This window comes from Caloenas nicobarica, chromosome 2 (assembly GCF_036013445.1).
Source record: "Caloenas nicobarica isolate bCalNic1 chromosome 2, bCalNic1.hap1, whole genome shotgun sequence".
In the NCBI taxonomy this organism is placed as follows: Eukaryota; Metazoa; Chordata; class Aves; order Columbiformes; family Columbidae; genus Caloenas; species Caloenas nicobarica.
In genome coordinates, this window is record NC_088246.1 from 21,337,753 (window position 1) to 21,352,235 (window position 14,483).

General features: G+C 35.8%; 1 protein-coding gene across 1 annotated transcript in view; it reads right to left on the reverse strand.

Annotated features, from left to right (window-relative positions):
* MALRD1 (MAM and LDL receptor class A domain containing 1) overlaps positions 1–14,483 on the reverse strand; it is a 257,882-nt gene that overhangs the window by 37,202 nt on the left and 206,197 nt on the right. Inside the window, exons 33-35 of the mRNA XM_065627902.1 lie at positions 12,966–13,241; positions 7,566–7,691; positions 6,569–6,635 (exon numbers count right to left, since the gene is read on the reverse strand). Coding sequence (XP_065483974.1) covers positions 6,569–6,635; positions 7,566–7,691; positions 12,966–13,241 — 469 coding nt within the window. The remainder of the gene's footprint in view (positions 1–6,568; positions 6,636–7,565; positions 7,692–12,965; positions 13,242–14,483) is intronic.

Here is a 14,483-nt window from a genome sequence, read left to right on the forward strand (position 1 = left end):
AAAGGCTATGAAGTTAGAAACATGAAAAATCAAAAAGCAACAATATCATTCTATCAAGAACAAACATCTTGATTTCACAAAACTCTGAATAAGAAAGGATATAGAATAAACAGAAAATAATATACAAGATAGAGAAAAACTTTAGGAAAGAGTTTTCTGTAAGCAAATTCTTAAAGGTGCATTTCCATCAATATACTGTATATTTTCTTTCACAACAAACCACATCTCATTTATTCTGGAGAAGAGAGTTATTAACCTGTCTTTCTATTCTGAATTTTACCCAACTCAGCATCACTTTTCAGATGGCACTTGAATGATGGAAACATATGAAAAAACTTCTCTATGCTAGCTATGTATGTTTGTATATATGTCTCCATAAAAGAACATGCCTTTGACTTCTTTCCCCAGAAGCAAAATCTTAGTATAACACTCCTTTTCAACATCTTATCCTTTTAATTACTCATCATGGTGTTTGTTTTTATTCATGGTTACATCCTTTTTCCATTCCTCCCCTATCTACTATTGCTTTTGCATGACTACCACTTTCTTGGGTACATATATAGGCTCTATATAGCTTTATCAACTTACCTATGTCGCAGTTCTACAGAAAATCTAAAAGAAAATTTTTAGGAATAAAGTGAAATCAGTGCCAATTTACTTTTCTTCAGCAGTTTATAATCTGCAGTGATTCAGCAGCTGCTACAGCAGCAATCTTCCCTGTCCACGACTGAGGTGGTAATCTCTGAAAGTAGCAGGACAAACAGCTAAAGTGGAAACTGCCATCTTCTCCCATCATAAATTCTCTTTACTCATCAACTAGATATGTCTGTCTTGTCAGTGTCTAGGCTTTGTGTTTCTATCAAATCACAGGCTGGATGCTTCCAAGCATTTTATTTTCTTAGGTGGAAATAATATTATCATTCAGTTTTCATGACATACTGTGTGATATTAGAACAATCCCCTGACATTTAGTTTTTAAAGATAACTACCACCATCGTTTCTCAAAAATCCAGTAAAACAGTACATGTAAAAATACATTCAAAGGCAAACATGTTTAGAAAAACCCTTACATTCCTCTCTGGCAGACATTGCCCAAAGAGGATGTGGAATTCCCATCCTTTTGCACAAAAGATACTTGACTGCAAAAAGCATTGAACAAGTCTACTGTAGCATTACTTAAAGTTCCATGCCGCCTTGTAGGACTTCTCATCAAAAATGTATTATATGTAGCAGACGACAGTATTTTGAAGATAAAATCAGATTCTGAGAAATATCTCAACTAGAAAATAGGTAATTTTTTTATGTTTGTTGAATACTATTTGTTTTTGTGTCACTGAGAAGAAAATACTTTATTCGCCTATTAAACCAGAACATTTGTCATTATAATAAAGAGCAGATTTTAAAAATGAGAAAGAGAGAAGTAAAAAAACAGAGGACCAAACAGCCTGTAGCTTTTCTAAGGGACATAAGCAACTATCCTCCACTCTGAATGAATTATAACCCTGTAAAATCAATTACTTTTTAAAATATAAAAGGGAACATAATCTTTTTCACTTTTATCACATAAAGCAAGCAAACAAAATAATTCTATTTCTATATGTTGGGCCAAACCGGCATTTAGATACACAGCTACAAAGATAACCTTAATTAATTACATATGTATAATGACTCCTTGAAATTCTAATCTCCACAGCTCAGTTAGCTAGATGGTACATTTAAAAACTGTTTCATGAAGATGTATTTCTAGTTTATAATACAATTGTTTAATTACAGGCCTGTGAATGCAATTACATTTTCTGCTTAAGGATAGAGCCTTCTTACAGTTCACACATTAATAAAAGCTCTCTCATTATACTCTTTAGTATTAGTCAGTGTAACTTCTCTGAAATTTGGTATATTACCAAGTGTTTGTATAAAATAAAAATATGAGTGCGATAATGAGTTTATTATACATGAGTTTTAGTACATTTTAAATATGAATACATAATATTAATCTTGTATTCATGTGAGAGTTAAATTTATGTACTATCAGTCTGGTAAGAAATTTTTTTCATGTTCTCAGAGTTTTTTTTCAGCACTGGTATCTTTGAAGCCTCACCCTTCAATTTCAATGTGTTACAAAAGCACTTTTCCCAGCTTGCTTATTCTCATCAATATTCCTTTCCTATGTTTCCAGAGGTCTGTGATCTCACTTGAAATAAACAAAACCAAAACCAACGACCACCCACAACTAACAACAAAAACCAACACAAAACAAACCACTGGACAAATGACTGGGGAAAATACACATATGATCAAAGGAATAATGTTGAAATCAGACCATTGAAAAGTGCAAAAGTCCTAAACATTATTGCTCAAATTATCATTATTTTCATGCATGGCCACAGTAGTTACCAGCACTAGCCACTTATCTGCACATCCACTACAGAAGGGGACTCAGTCAGGACAAATAAGAGTCACATTTTGTGAAATGAGTGTCTATAGCATTTCAGACCAGAGCTCTATTTAGTCTGGCAGCCAAAGAGGATACTCAAGAAGTAAAAAGGACAAGATAAACATATTTGATATGAACCCTGAGTACTCTCCTGACCAAGTAGGAGAAGCAAATGTAAATGGCTTTAAACCTAACTTGGAAGTCCAATATCAGAGAGGATCAGGACAGCCATCGAACTGTGTTTCATTCAAGTACTAATCTAACCATCACCTGCAAAACACCTTTGCTCTGCAGTTACTCACAAGCTCTTGATAAGAACAGCTGCCACCCTATCAATAGTCACATTCTCAAATACTGTGGCCTGTCATGTTACTCAATTCATTATGTCAGCTAAGAAAATCTGTTTTCAGTAGCATGAATAGAAATGACAGAAACCTGGTATACTAAACCCTGTTATCCAGTCCAATATACACTGAAACTATCTGGACTTGTATCCGCTGTTACCTTTACCACCTAGTCTGCAGATTCCTTTTCATAGAAGAATGTTAGAGCTCACCTTCCACCTTCTACTGAACCCTCTTAGTTACATACTACTGAAAGGATGTCAGGTTGACATCCTGAGTAATCACTTTATATATCTAGGCAACAAGAGTACACACATGTAAAAATGTACAGCATCAAAGAAACTTGAGAAATATTAAATATATAAGTCTATTGTCAATTTTCAATCTCTTCAAATAGTTGATTTCTTTCACTGAAGCAGCTGCTGCAATTTCACTCTGTTCTCATGCTGACATATTAAACTACTTCAAGGAGTCTATAAAGTTAACTACTTCAACTACATTGCATTAAAAACATGGAAAAAAACCCACCCCATGTCACCAGAGGCTATTTTCTATCAATATAATTCAAACTAAGGTAAGATGAACATCAGTTTTGTTTTTTATAGGAATGGGATGGAACCTTGAATCAGATAAAACTTTGAGACCTGATAAGACTTTTGTTTTTGTCGTTAAAACAAGCTTCTCAGAGAGGGCCAAAGAGACTTTTAAATTTCAGAATCAGTTTTTAATTTACAGAAAATGGAACGCAAGAATCTCAAGCGGAAGAAGACCGGGATCTGTTACGCAAGAAAAAATAGAAATGAAAGGATAAAATGTTCCCCTTGTCCACTCTGTCACTGAAGACTATTAGTAAACTTGATGACTTCTAGGATCATTGTAACTGGCACACAAGTACCTCTGGGTATCTGGGAAGACTCTCTCTCTTTGCCACTCCTGTGACAGGGCAGTATCCTTCCTCTGCTCTTTTCAGCCATCTCCTTGCTCTCCCACAGCCTCCCTGCCTTCTTATACACTCTGCTTTTTTCTCCTGACCTACCCTGCAGTTCAGAAGAGCAGTTGCTCTGAAGAGAAGATATGTCTACCCTACTCTATCATCCCTTTATCAGGATATATAAGCTAAGAACTGAGGGGAAAGAAAAAAAAAAAAAGTAAAAAATAGTGTCTTTTCTACATTAATTTCTAGGATTTTAATTTTTTCCTCCTGGGGAATGAAAACTGGGATATATTTTTATCCCTTTAATTGTTTTCATGAAGCTGACATGTTGGATTTTCAAATATCATGCAGATGCTTATCTTAGAAATGGCTAACTCCCCTGTTATTATATGTATGAGTAATTTCTTAAAAATATTATAAAGCCTTCAGCGGTAGTGATATCAGACTGCTCATCTGGCTATTCCTTTTCTTCTCCATTTGCTGTTCTCCAGTGACAACCCTTAACAGCAGAGTTTTCAGAAAGCCTTCCACTGTTGCAGGGTGCCTGGGTGCCGGGCCCAGGCAGCACTACAGGCTTGGGGAAGAGTGGCTGGGAAGCTGCCTGGCAGAGAGGGATCTGGGGGTTTTGATTGACAGCCAGCTGAATATGAGCCAGCAGTGTGCCCAGGTGGCCAAAAAGGCCAACAGCATCCTGGCTTGTATCAGGAATAGTGGCCAGCAGGACTAGGGAAGTGATTGTGCCACTGTACTCAGCACTGGTGAGGCCCCACCTTGAATCCTGTGTTCAGTTTTGGGCTCCTCATCATAAGAAGGACATTGAGGTACTAGAGAGAGTGCAGAGGACTGCGACAAAGCTGGTGGGGGGCCTGGAGCACAAGTCTGATAAGAAATGGTTGAGGGAACTGGGGCTGTTTAGCCTGGAGTAAAGGAGGCTGAGGGGAGACCTTATTGCTGTCTACAACTACCTGAAAGGAGGTTGTAGCATGGAGGGTGTTGATCTCTTCTGCCAAGTAGCAAGTGACAGGACAAGAGGAAATGGCCTCAAGTTGTGTCAGAGGATGTTTAGATTGGATATTAGGAAAAAATTCTTCATGGAAAGTGTTGTCAGGCATTGGAACAGGCTGCCCAGGGAAGTGGTGGAGTCACCATCCCTGGAGGTCTTTAAAAGGCATTTAGACGAGGTTCTTAGGGACATGGTTTAGTGCTAGAGTTAGGTTAGGTTATGGTTGAACTCGATGATCCTGAAGGTCTCTTCCAACCGAAATGATTCTATCATTCTCTGAACATGCATTAGTTTTACAGTATTCTTGAAAAGAAATGACCTGTTTCCCCAACACAAGAACATACAGGTCTTGGATTTATGCTAGCTCATAAGATGGGTCATTTTCATTTATGTGCCTTTGCTCCATTTACCTATTCAGTATGATGTTTCTTACTGAATGCTGAGGAGAAGTAACCTATTAATTATCATATTGTTCCAATTAGATTTTATTTCTGTGGATAAAGAAATGCTTGCTATTTTTGTTTCCTTCCCTTTGCAAGTCCTAACATAAACTCAATTTCTGTAAATCTCTGGTATCCCTAAAATCTCAATTGCTCCCCCAGTGTCTTGTCCCTACAAGCAATTTTCTTGTTGTTCATTTGTTTAATCTACCAATTGTAAACTCCTTGGCTATTCCCAATCTCTTTATTTTCTGCTGGCTATCCATTTCGTTTAATGTGTAACCTTCTCCTATGTTTTCAGTCTCCTTTCTCTCTTTCTGTGTTGCGAGAAGTTTTGAAATAGTCAGCTTAATGAAATTCCAAGCTTCTTGACGAGACCATTCTCTATTCTACAACAGAGGAGGTTCTTTGGGAAATCTGCAGATAATTAACAGGTTTTTTCTGAGAGCTAAATCAAAGTACTCCATATGGAAGTGCCTGCATTTCCTGAGTGTGTTATTTATCACATTTCTTCAACCAGTAAAGGGCAAACTTGTCTTGAAAGATACAGATTCTGCAATAACTGAGGTTTTGTCAGCAAGCTTATTAAAGTGAGTTTCCTAGAGACTAGGAGGCAAGCCTTAATGTTTGATCTTGACTAAGACAGATATCCTGATAGAACAGTTACTTTTTTTCATAATTTGGTAAACTCTTCGGCAAGATCCACTGAAGTACATGAAGGACAAAAGTATGATAACATGTAACATTGCTTTCTTTGCACTTTAAAAAGTCTCCTGTAATTTCCCAGTGGGAAACAGAGTGATATCTTGTATAAATGAATCCCGTCAGATATCCTGAGACACTTTCTAAGAACTCATAGTTTCCACATCAGAATTGCATACATTATTTGTATTGTATTTGTTTTTCAGCATAGAGAATTTCCAGAAAAATATAAGCATATATTTAACCCTTTTTTCAGCATAAGTGGAAAAACATTACCTCTTTCTCCAGATATATGCAGAAAATAACATATAACAGAAATACATCACGTGTTCAGGTAAAAATGAGAACACGGCCTGCTCTACATCTCGTCTGAGATACACAACACCTGCTGCATATAAGGCATCATATTGCATAGAAGCGTGTGTTATATGTTGATGTGAAACATGTGACACAGAAAACTTAAGGTGTCAGGTGAAGAGGTTGTCTCATGTAATGGTAGATTAAAGTTACAGAAAAATCTTTTTGATAAACAGCATTCTTCTCCAAATGTGGTTTAACTCAGCAACTGTAAATAACTATAGTGCATGCATATAGAGACTTTAAAAAATACACTTCTATTGAGCATCATTTCAGTCCCTGAGGAACAAACCAGCTCTTCCAACAGCACTTTTTCCCAGCTTCAGGCACAAATCAATCCCCAATGAAACTTACTGGCATAGCGGAATGTCATCTTTGATGATGCATCTTCCACCATTTTTGCAGTATTCTTCAGGACAAACTACAAATATAGGAACCAAAATGATAACTTAAAATTTCCCCCTTCATTATTATATGTGTTATTACTGATTTTCAAAACAGCAGAATATTTGCACCTGTCATTTTAGGTGCTTAATACTTCCAAAGTCTCTCCCTTTAGACCAGGGGTGTCAAACTCATTTTCACTGTATAATAGGACTGTATAAATGTAGGAGTAGTCCTAAAATTACATTTGGCCCTTTGAAGACAACCACGAGGCTGACGTGGCCCCCAGTGAAAATGAGTTTGACACCCCTGCTTTAGACTTTGACTTGGTGATACCAGTGTCAAGTCATAAATATATTATAGTCAATAGGCTCCTCTTGACCCTACAGAAATCCTGGTGCTTCACTTCAACAGGCTTGTAATTTTCTCAAGTCAGAGTTTCATTTGAGTCCAGAAATGGAGCTTTTGCCACTTACTAAAATAACTGAACTTATATTTATTTAGTACCTAAATCTACTTTATTATTAATAGCATTTTTACAGGGGTGATGAACAGACACTCTTGTGTCACTAGCCTTCTTATTAAAGATGTCCAGAATTTTAACACTTAGAATTACACTCTGAAAAGAGTTAGAGAAATCAGTCTTGAAAAGAATAAAGGTGTATAAGTAGAGGAGGATGTCAGTGATACACTATTGTCAACTTTTAACATCCCTTAACATGGATTTTCACAACATCACATTTACTTTTACTGAAGGTTAGTTTTACATCCCTACAGCAAGAAAAACACCAAATCAAACCCACTATTTTATCTGTGTCATACTTTCATCAGAAAAATTCATGCCTGTTGTAACTGGATTAAGTTTTAGCAGAGGGAATACAGACAAGTTTGAGGACTGTCTAAAGATTCAGTAGGAAATGGCTATACTTTTTTGTTTCAAATGGTATTTTTATGCAAAACTAAGTACCTGAACAGCTGGACTCATCAATGCTGAAGTCAATGCAGTCTGCAATGCCATCACAACGCTGGAAGATTTCTATGCATTGATTAGTTGAGGCACATAACAAAGAACCATTGAAACAATCTTTAATGGCTGAAATGAAAAGTAACATGACAGTTATTATCACCTATATTTCTTTTTCTCACTGTTAAAAAACTACCAGAAAAATTGATTCATACTATAGTATATAAACTTGCATCTGCGTGACCTCTACAAGCTTTTCAAAGACATACAAGTTTACTATTGAGTAGATAAATGAGTAAAAAAACCCAGAGCACAGGTGTTACAGAAGCTGGATTTTCCTGTTAAATTTGTTAAGGTGGATGTTTTTACTTAAAACATTGATAGAGTAAGCTGCAAAACCTGAATGAAAACCCATAAAAAGATATCATCAAACAGTCACCTTTCATTCATAACCTAGATTTAACATGATGGAATTAATTTTTAAACAAAAATTTTAAAAAGACATTATATACAGGGTGTTTCAAAAAGATGTACCCAATTTCAAAACAGTAGTGATTTCAAATTCAGTCCACTTTTTTAAAACACACTGTATTTTTCTTCTTTTACAAAAACCCAAATACTAAAACATAGTTAACATATAAAAAGTAGAGAAATACTATACTGAAAAATCTAAACTTGCACACTTTTTTTATTCTTGGGCATTTAGTAATATTTTCTGTATTTGTCCAGAAGAATTATGAGGGGTAAATTTGCTGGAATAACATAAGCCTTCAGGTACTGAATTATTCCTGAGTCACTGTTCTACAGGATGTACCTGATACTCTTGCAGACTCCCGTAGACTATAATACAACTTTGTCATTTTATCTCACACAATGTTCTCTTATGCTGCCTTAAACTATTGTTTTTAAGGTCTTTGTTTAGGTAATTTAAGCTGAGCTTTGTCACCATGATGTTAATGCAAATCAGAGGGAACTCTTCTGACTCCATCAGAGTTAAATATATTCACATCAGCTTGTGAGTTCAGAGTGGGAGAAAGAATCAAGGAAAATTAAAAATACCCCACTGCAGCATCTAAATTTCATAATATTTCCTGTTCCTGGTCAAGAGCCAGTATACACAGTAGTAAGCCTCCCAGGCTGGATGGGCAGGCTGCTGGAGGAGGTATTTGTTCCAGTCTCAGCTATAATTTAAATCACTGGCCTATACAGACTGCAAGAGTGTGCTAAATTTAAAATACTGCAGTTCAATTTAGACCACAACAATGGAGACAAATCTTACCAGTTTTGATCTTGCCAGTCAACTCTTCCTAGTTTTGATATTCTTTCAGAAATATGAAATTACTCATGTGAGTAAGGGCTTGTGGGATCAAACCTTTTAGTTACACGCACTGACCATTTACTGAAGTCTGCAGAAAAATTTGTAGAAGAATACTAGCTTGCTTTTTTTCCCAATTTCAAATCACGTTTATGAGAACTCAAAAGTTCTGGCTGATTTTAAACCATCACTGTACTGTTCGGCACATGCGTTTAAATCAAAGTCTCTTCAATTGACTGGACAAGTCTTCACATTGAAGAGGGAATTTGCTGGTAGTGACAGCAGGATAAAAGCAACACCAAGAAGAAGGAAAATTTCCTTTTCTGCTCTCCATTTCCTTGACCATTCAGTCCAGTGGAACAGGTCGTGGCAGACTGAAAAAACTCCAGCAGATTACAGCATCACCGCACATTTGTAGCATATCCTACCATCTATCTCTTATGACTGTCAGCTTTCCAGAAAGTAATTGAGAGTCTCATGCCCTCTGCTGCACTTTCCTAACCGAATACTAATCTCATACTTATTTTGGTGCAATCAGACCAAATCCTGTACACCCTTTGCAATTTGGGGGATGATTCCCAATGTTATTTGAACCAGTTTTATAAGCAGTTATTTGCACACAAATATCCAGTCTGTAAACATAATTACATATTCAGACTAGGACTTCAACAGAAGCAAAGTTGGAAATTTGACATAAAACTTGCTCTTCTTATGTGCTTTAGAACTTTTTTGCCTGCACGTGTATTTTGATGATGCTGTAAACTATGTGGATATAGAGTACTGCTTGTAGTTTGCCGTATATATGACTAATACAGAGATTCGGTTCCTGAGCTCTAACTTGCATTGAGGGTTGTGGTAAGAACCGAAGGCATAATATAGCCCTTTATTGCTTCCCCTAGTCCTGGACTGGCTGCTGGACTCATATCTGAGGGTAAAACAGAAGAAAGGTTGATTGGTTTTGGTCCATTTACATCTATTGACCATCAGGTTGGTTTGACATGTCCCTTTACCTTGAACGAGCTTATTGCACTGAGATTTATATGACTTACAAAGGGAACAGTCATAGCAATGGATATGACTGCTGAATACTTTGCACAGATCCAGCATTTCAGACAGGAAGGACAATGAACTAAGTTATTAGTGCTGAGGTAAAGAATGTTGAGAACACATTTTAAAAATAATGCTATTCTTTTAGTGCGCTGAAACTAAAATTAATATTGCTTACTGTTAACAGAGTTACAAGTAGCTTCAAATTACTGCAGCTAGTTATTTTTTATTTTCATGAGGGGCCTTCAAGTATTTTTGGGATAAAGACATTAAATGGAGGCAAGAACAACAGTGAAGACATGAAAGTGAAAACATCAGCTTTTTGCCTATATTTCATTTTCCGGGTCCAAATTAAATCTGTAGAAAGGATAAAAACATTACAGCCAATTTGAAAGTATATAATTTTTAATATTTACTAGGTAGTTGAAACTTACAGGACTACAACAGATACATTTTGGTTCATTACAAAGAACTGAGAAATAATTTTTTGTTCATTGCTATTAGCATTTCAGTCAGATGGTGTTGGGGTCAGAGAAAAATTAATATATATACCCCATTGGTGTTAAAGTGTTTTTTTTCCACCTCTTACTATTGTAATCAGGCAATTAAAAAAAATATTAAATAGGCGAGATAAAGTACCCTTCACTAAAACTGACAGCAAGAAGAAGGCTGGCCAAGTAGAACATCTATAACTGGAAAACTGTTCCAAGATTTTATTGTTAAAAGGAGCAAGTAATAAAATCCACCACATTAGTAGGTATAAAACAGTATTAACATAATACTGTACAACCTAACTGTTGAGTGAATTCTATGGAAAATTATGTCTATGTCATGCAGAAAAGCATTTATGTGGTAGAAATTGTGGTTGTAGTAGAGATCTGACTAATGCATTTTTTTATTGTTTTCCTTTGTCCTGGCCTTCTTTTGGGTTTTATACTTAATCTTTGAAAGACACAAGATGCATTTTGACAACTGGTCTTCATCGCAGAAGAAAACATTCTCTGATGAATCCCTGAATTCAAAAGCCAGAACATTTTTGACCATGTATTGATATACTTAAATGAATGAAATTACTAATGAACAGGGCATGCACAAAATGGAAGGGGCCAGTAATTCCTATACTGAAATTTTCTAAAATCAACAGGAAATTTTACCTGCACCAAGAAAATAAACAAAACAAAACAAAACAAGACTTTGCTACTTAAATCTTAATCTGTGTTCATAACTGCTTAGAAAAAAAAATATTCCATTTCAATCTAAAACCTGAAAAGAACCCCACTCCTAAGGTGCACTGTTATTACAGTACACATAAGCTGGAGTTACTAGTACAACTAATTTTATAGATTATGCACAAATTTCAGTAAAATAAATACAACTTGTGAGATATTTAATTTTTTCTCTCTGACTTTTCTCTGTTGACAAACTTACGTGGCATTTCATATGTTAAAAGTAGACAGCTAGAGATGAAATGTTGCACTTTCATGGCATATACTTTTTGATGGGAGAACCAGCTGGGACAGTAATCAACTTTTCAATTATTTCATTCCAAATGACCACTAACTACTTTCTTTTTGCTTTGCCTGCAACCAGTATCTTCTTCAAAGAAGGAATATCAGTTGCTACTTCTGTATTCCTATCTTATAGTCCAAACCGAATTTTGTAGTAACAATGTGATTACAAATTTGGCTAAGTTTCTACCAGAACCCCAAGGTGTGCAATATCTATGGAGAATTTTTGTTCTTTCAATAGAACAGGACTTAGTTTCCTCTCATTCCATAAGCATGGCTTAGAAGTCAAAGGCAATTAAACAATATGTCCATTGTTTGGGGAATACTGATAATCATGGAAATCTTGTGGTCTTTGGATTTTGGGATTCTAGAACACATTAGCTGCTGTAGTGTGGATCTGGGATGTAAATGTACTAGGATACAGCAGGGAGGTCTCTGATAGAGGAGACATTGAGGAGGAAACAGGGCCAAATGAAGATTAATGAGGTTTATTTGAACTTAGGGACATGTAAAATTTCTACATGCCTTTGGGGGATGTAGAATTTAAGATAAAGAGATACCTGCGAAATCAGTCCTTTTACTAACAAAACCACAGAGCCTGTTTCCAAATGAAAGTGCCTAGAAAGAAATGTACAGATAGTATAGAAAATCCATACTGGTTTTGTAATTTGTTAAAAGAAATAGCAGATGCAGTGGCCTGCATTCAGTAGTTTTGATACAAAATATTAAAGATCTTGAATTTCTAGTTCACTAGAAACTGATACTTACTAATTGTTTTGGTTCTGATAGGATGAAAAAGAAAATGTTAAAAAAACTTCTGCAGAATGAGAAGTTTAGGAAGAAATGTTTTTATAATTAAAAGGCCTCTTTTTTTTTTTCTTTTTTGTTTTTCCTTTTTTTTTTTTTTCTTTTGTCCTATGTAGCTAATTAGTTTGACCTTCTAGGAATGAAACATTTGGCCTCAGTTCATCTGCCAATAACAAAATACTTTGAAATGGACAGACACTTTTGTGTCTATTTGGAACTTTATGGTATCTCATTACAGTTACAGTTCAAAGCCTGTTGTCCTTGTATTTTGCTTGTGAGCCCTTTTCCTTGGTCGGAGTAGAGATTGCTGCTACTGCATGAACAGACTTGATTTCAAAATCCTTGAAAGGTCAGTACTGCTTTGATTGTTACTGAAGTACAGAAGTCTATCTGTCATGTTGTAACCAGAGATGAGGCAATGCAAATGCAGCTGACCATTCTATGGATAAAAGTGGAAGTGCTTCCGATTATTAACAGAAATATGATGCAAATGATTTGAAGCATTTTTTGAAATTGATAGCCAGGGAGTAAGAATGCATAAGTAAAATTATTTGCAAATGTAGAGTGTCTTTCCAGGTAACACATTATAAGTGATACAAATAATATTTTTCTTGATGAGGGGATAGTGAATTTTACACTGTACTTCATCATGTTGCTCTGTTTCACATCACTGTTTTAGGAAAGTAAGTTAGCATCACCTTAACTATAGCAATGAAAGTAACTTACGGCAGCCAACTTCATCTTCATTAAGGTGGCAGTCAGGCACACCATCACATTTCAGGAGGGATGGGATACAGCCTTTGGAATGACACAGGAACTCTGTTTGCTTGCAGGAACCCGGAGAAGTGGCAGTAGGTGTCTCCATGGGACAGTTAATTTCATCACTTCCATCCACACAATCTTCAGCCCCATTGCATTTTGCAGCAAGGGGCAAACACTGCTGCACATATGCACATGTGAACTGGTCACTGTTGCAAGTTGGAGGGTGCGGACCAGCAGGTCCTACAAGAAAAAAGGAATATTTATTGGTTCTCTTCTTTCAGTAGTTATCTATACTGCCTCTGAGGTGAACATAGGGACTGATAGGAAGGCAGCTGATCTTGATTAGTAAACGTATTAAAAAACCCAAAACAACTTATACAAAAACACAGCTCCTAAGTACAGAATGCGCTACTGAAAACATCATACTAACTCCATAGTTGTTGTTGCAAGATTTCCTTCTAAAGTTCAAATTCAGCATTTGTTTTGATCCTGTTACTGCTTGTGCCGTGTATGTATAGAAGAGCCAATACCAAAGTATTAGAAAAACTTGCACTGTGTAACAGGAAAGGGTTAAAATAGCCCTCAAGCTACAGTCTTCCTCTATTTGTATAATGAATGGGTGAACAAAAATCTGGATCAACAAGGAACTCATTTCATCGAAAGTTATTATAAACGGTAAGGGCTGAGCTCTCAGCAGAGTGAGAAAAAGATTTTCATATAGTAAATAGAAAGATTTTTATATCAGAGTGATATAGTTTATCATCACTCTGATTCTGTACCTTAGCTTGATGTGATAGAGAATTAAATCAAATAAAATAATACATTAAATTTTCCAGGGTACAAATGAAAAAAAAAAAAAAGGAAGTATTTTTAAATTTCAGACTTTAATTGAGACAGCTGACAACAGAAGAAATATCCCATGCTTACCTGCATTGCTGGAAAAAATAGTGGAAAAAAGTTTCTGTGATACCTCATACAAATAAATTTTTCTCATGCACTTAAGTCTCTCTTTCTTCCAATGAAAATGATTGCAACTGATTTTTTACCAGCAGAAGCACCAGAACTGTTTGTGGAAACTGATTTATAAGAAGCTGGCTATGCTAACGCTGTGTTCTTTACACCCATGGTGTCTCCCATAAAAGCAATGTGATGATTCCTGTAATTTCTGTCTTATGTACTGGGGAAAAAAACAAAATAAAATGAAACAAAACAAAACAAAAAACCCCAAACCAAAACAAACCAAAACCAAACCAAAACTATCTCTAGAATTTAACTTTTAAAAATCTTTTCTAGGTCAATTTGCCACAGGTGAGTATAGAAAATAATATTATGCTTGTTACAGACAAGGAAAGACAAATTAATTTCACCACCTCTGTAAAAAACAGGAGGAGTTTTGCTGTTGACTTGTGCTGAAGCAGAGTAGATCAAGTGCAAAAGTTCATGGGTGGGTTTTAGTTTGCCCTTTGAAACAGTACAAGAATT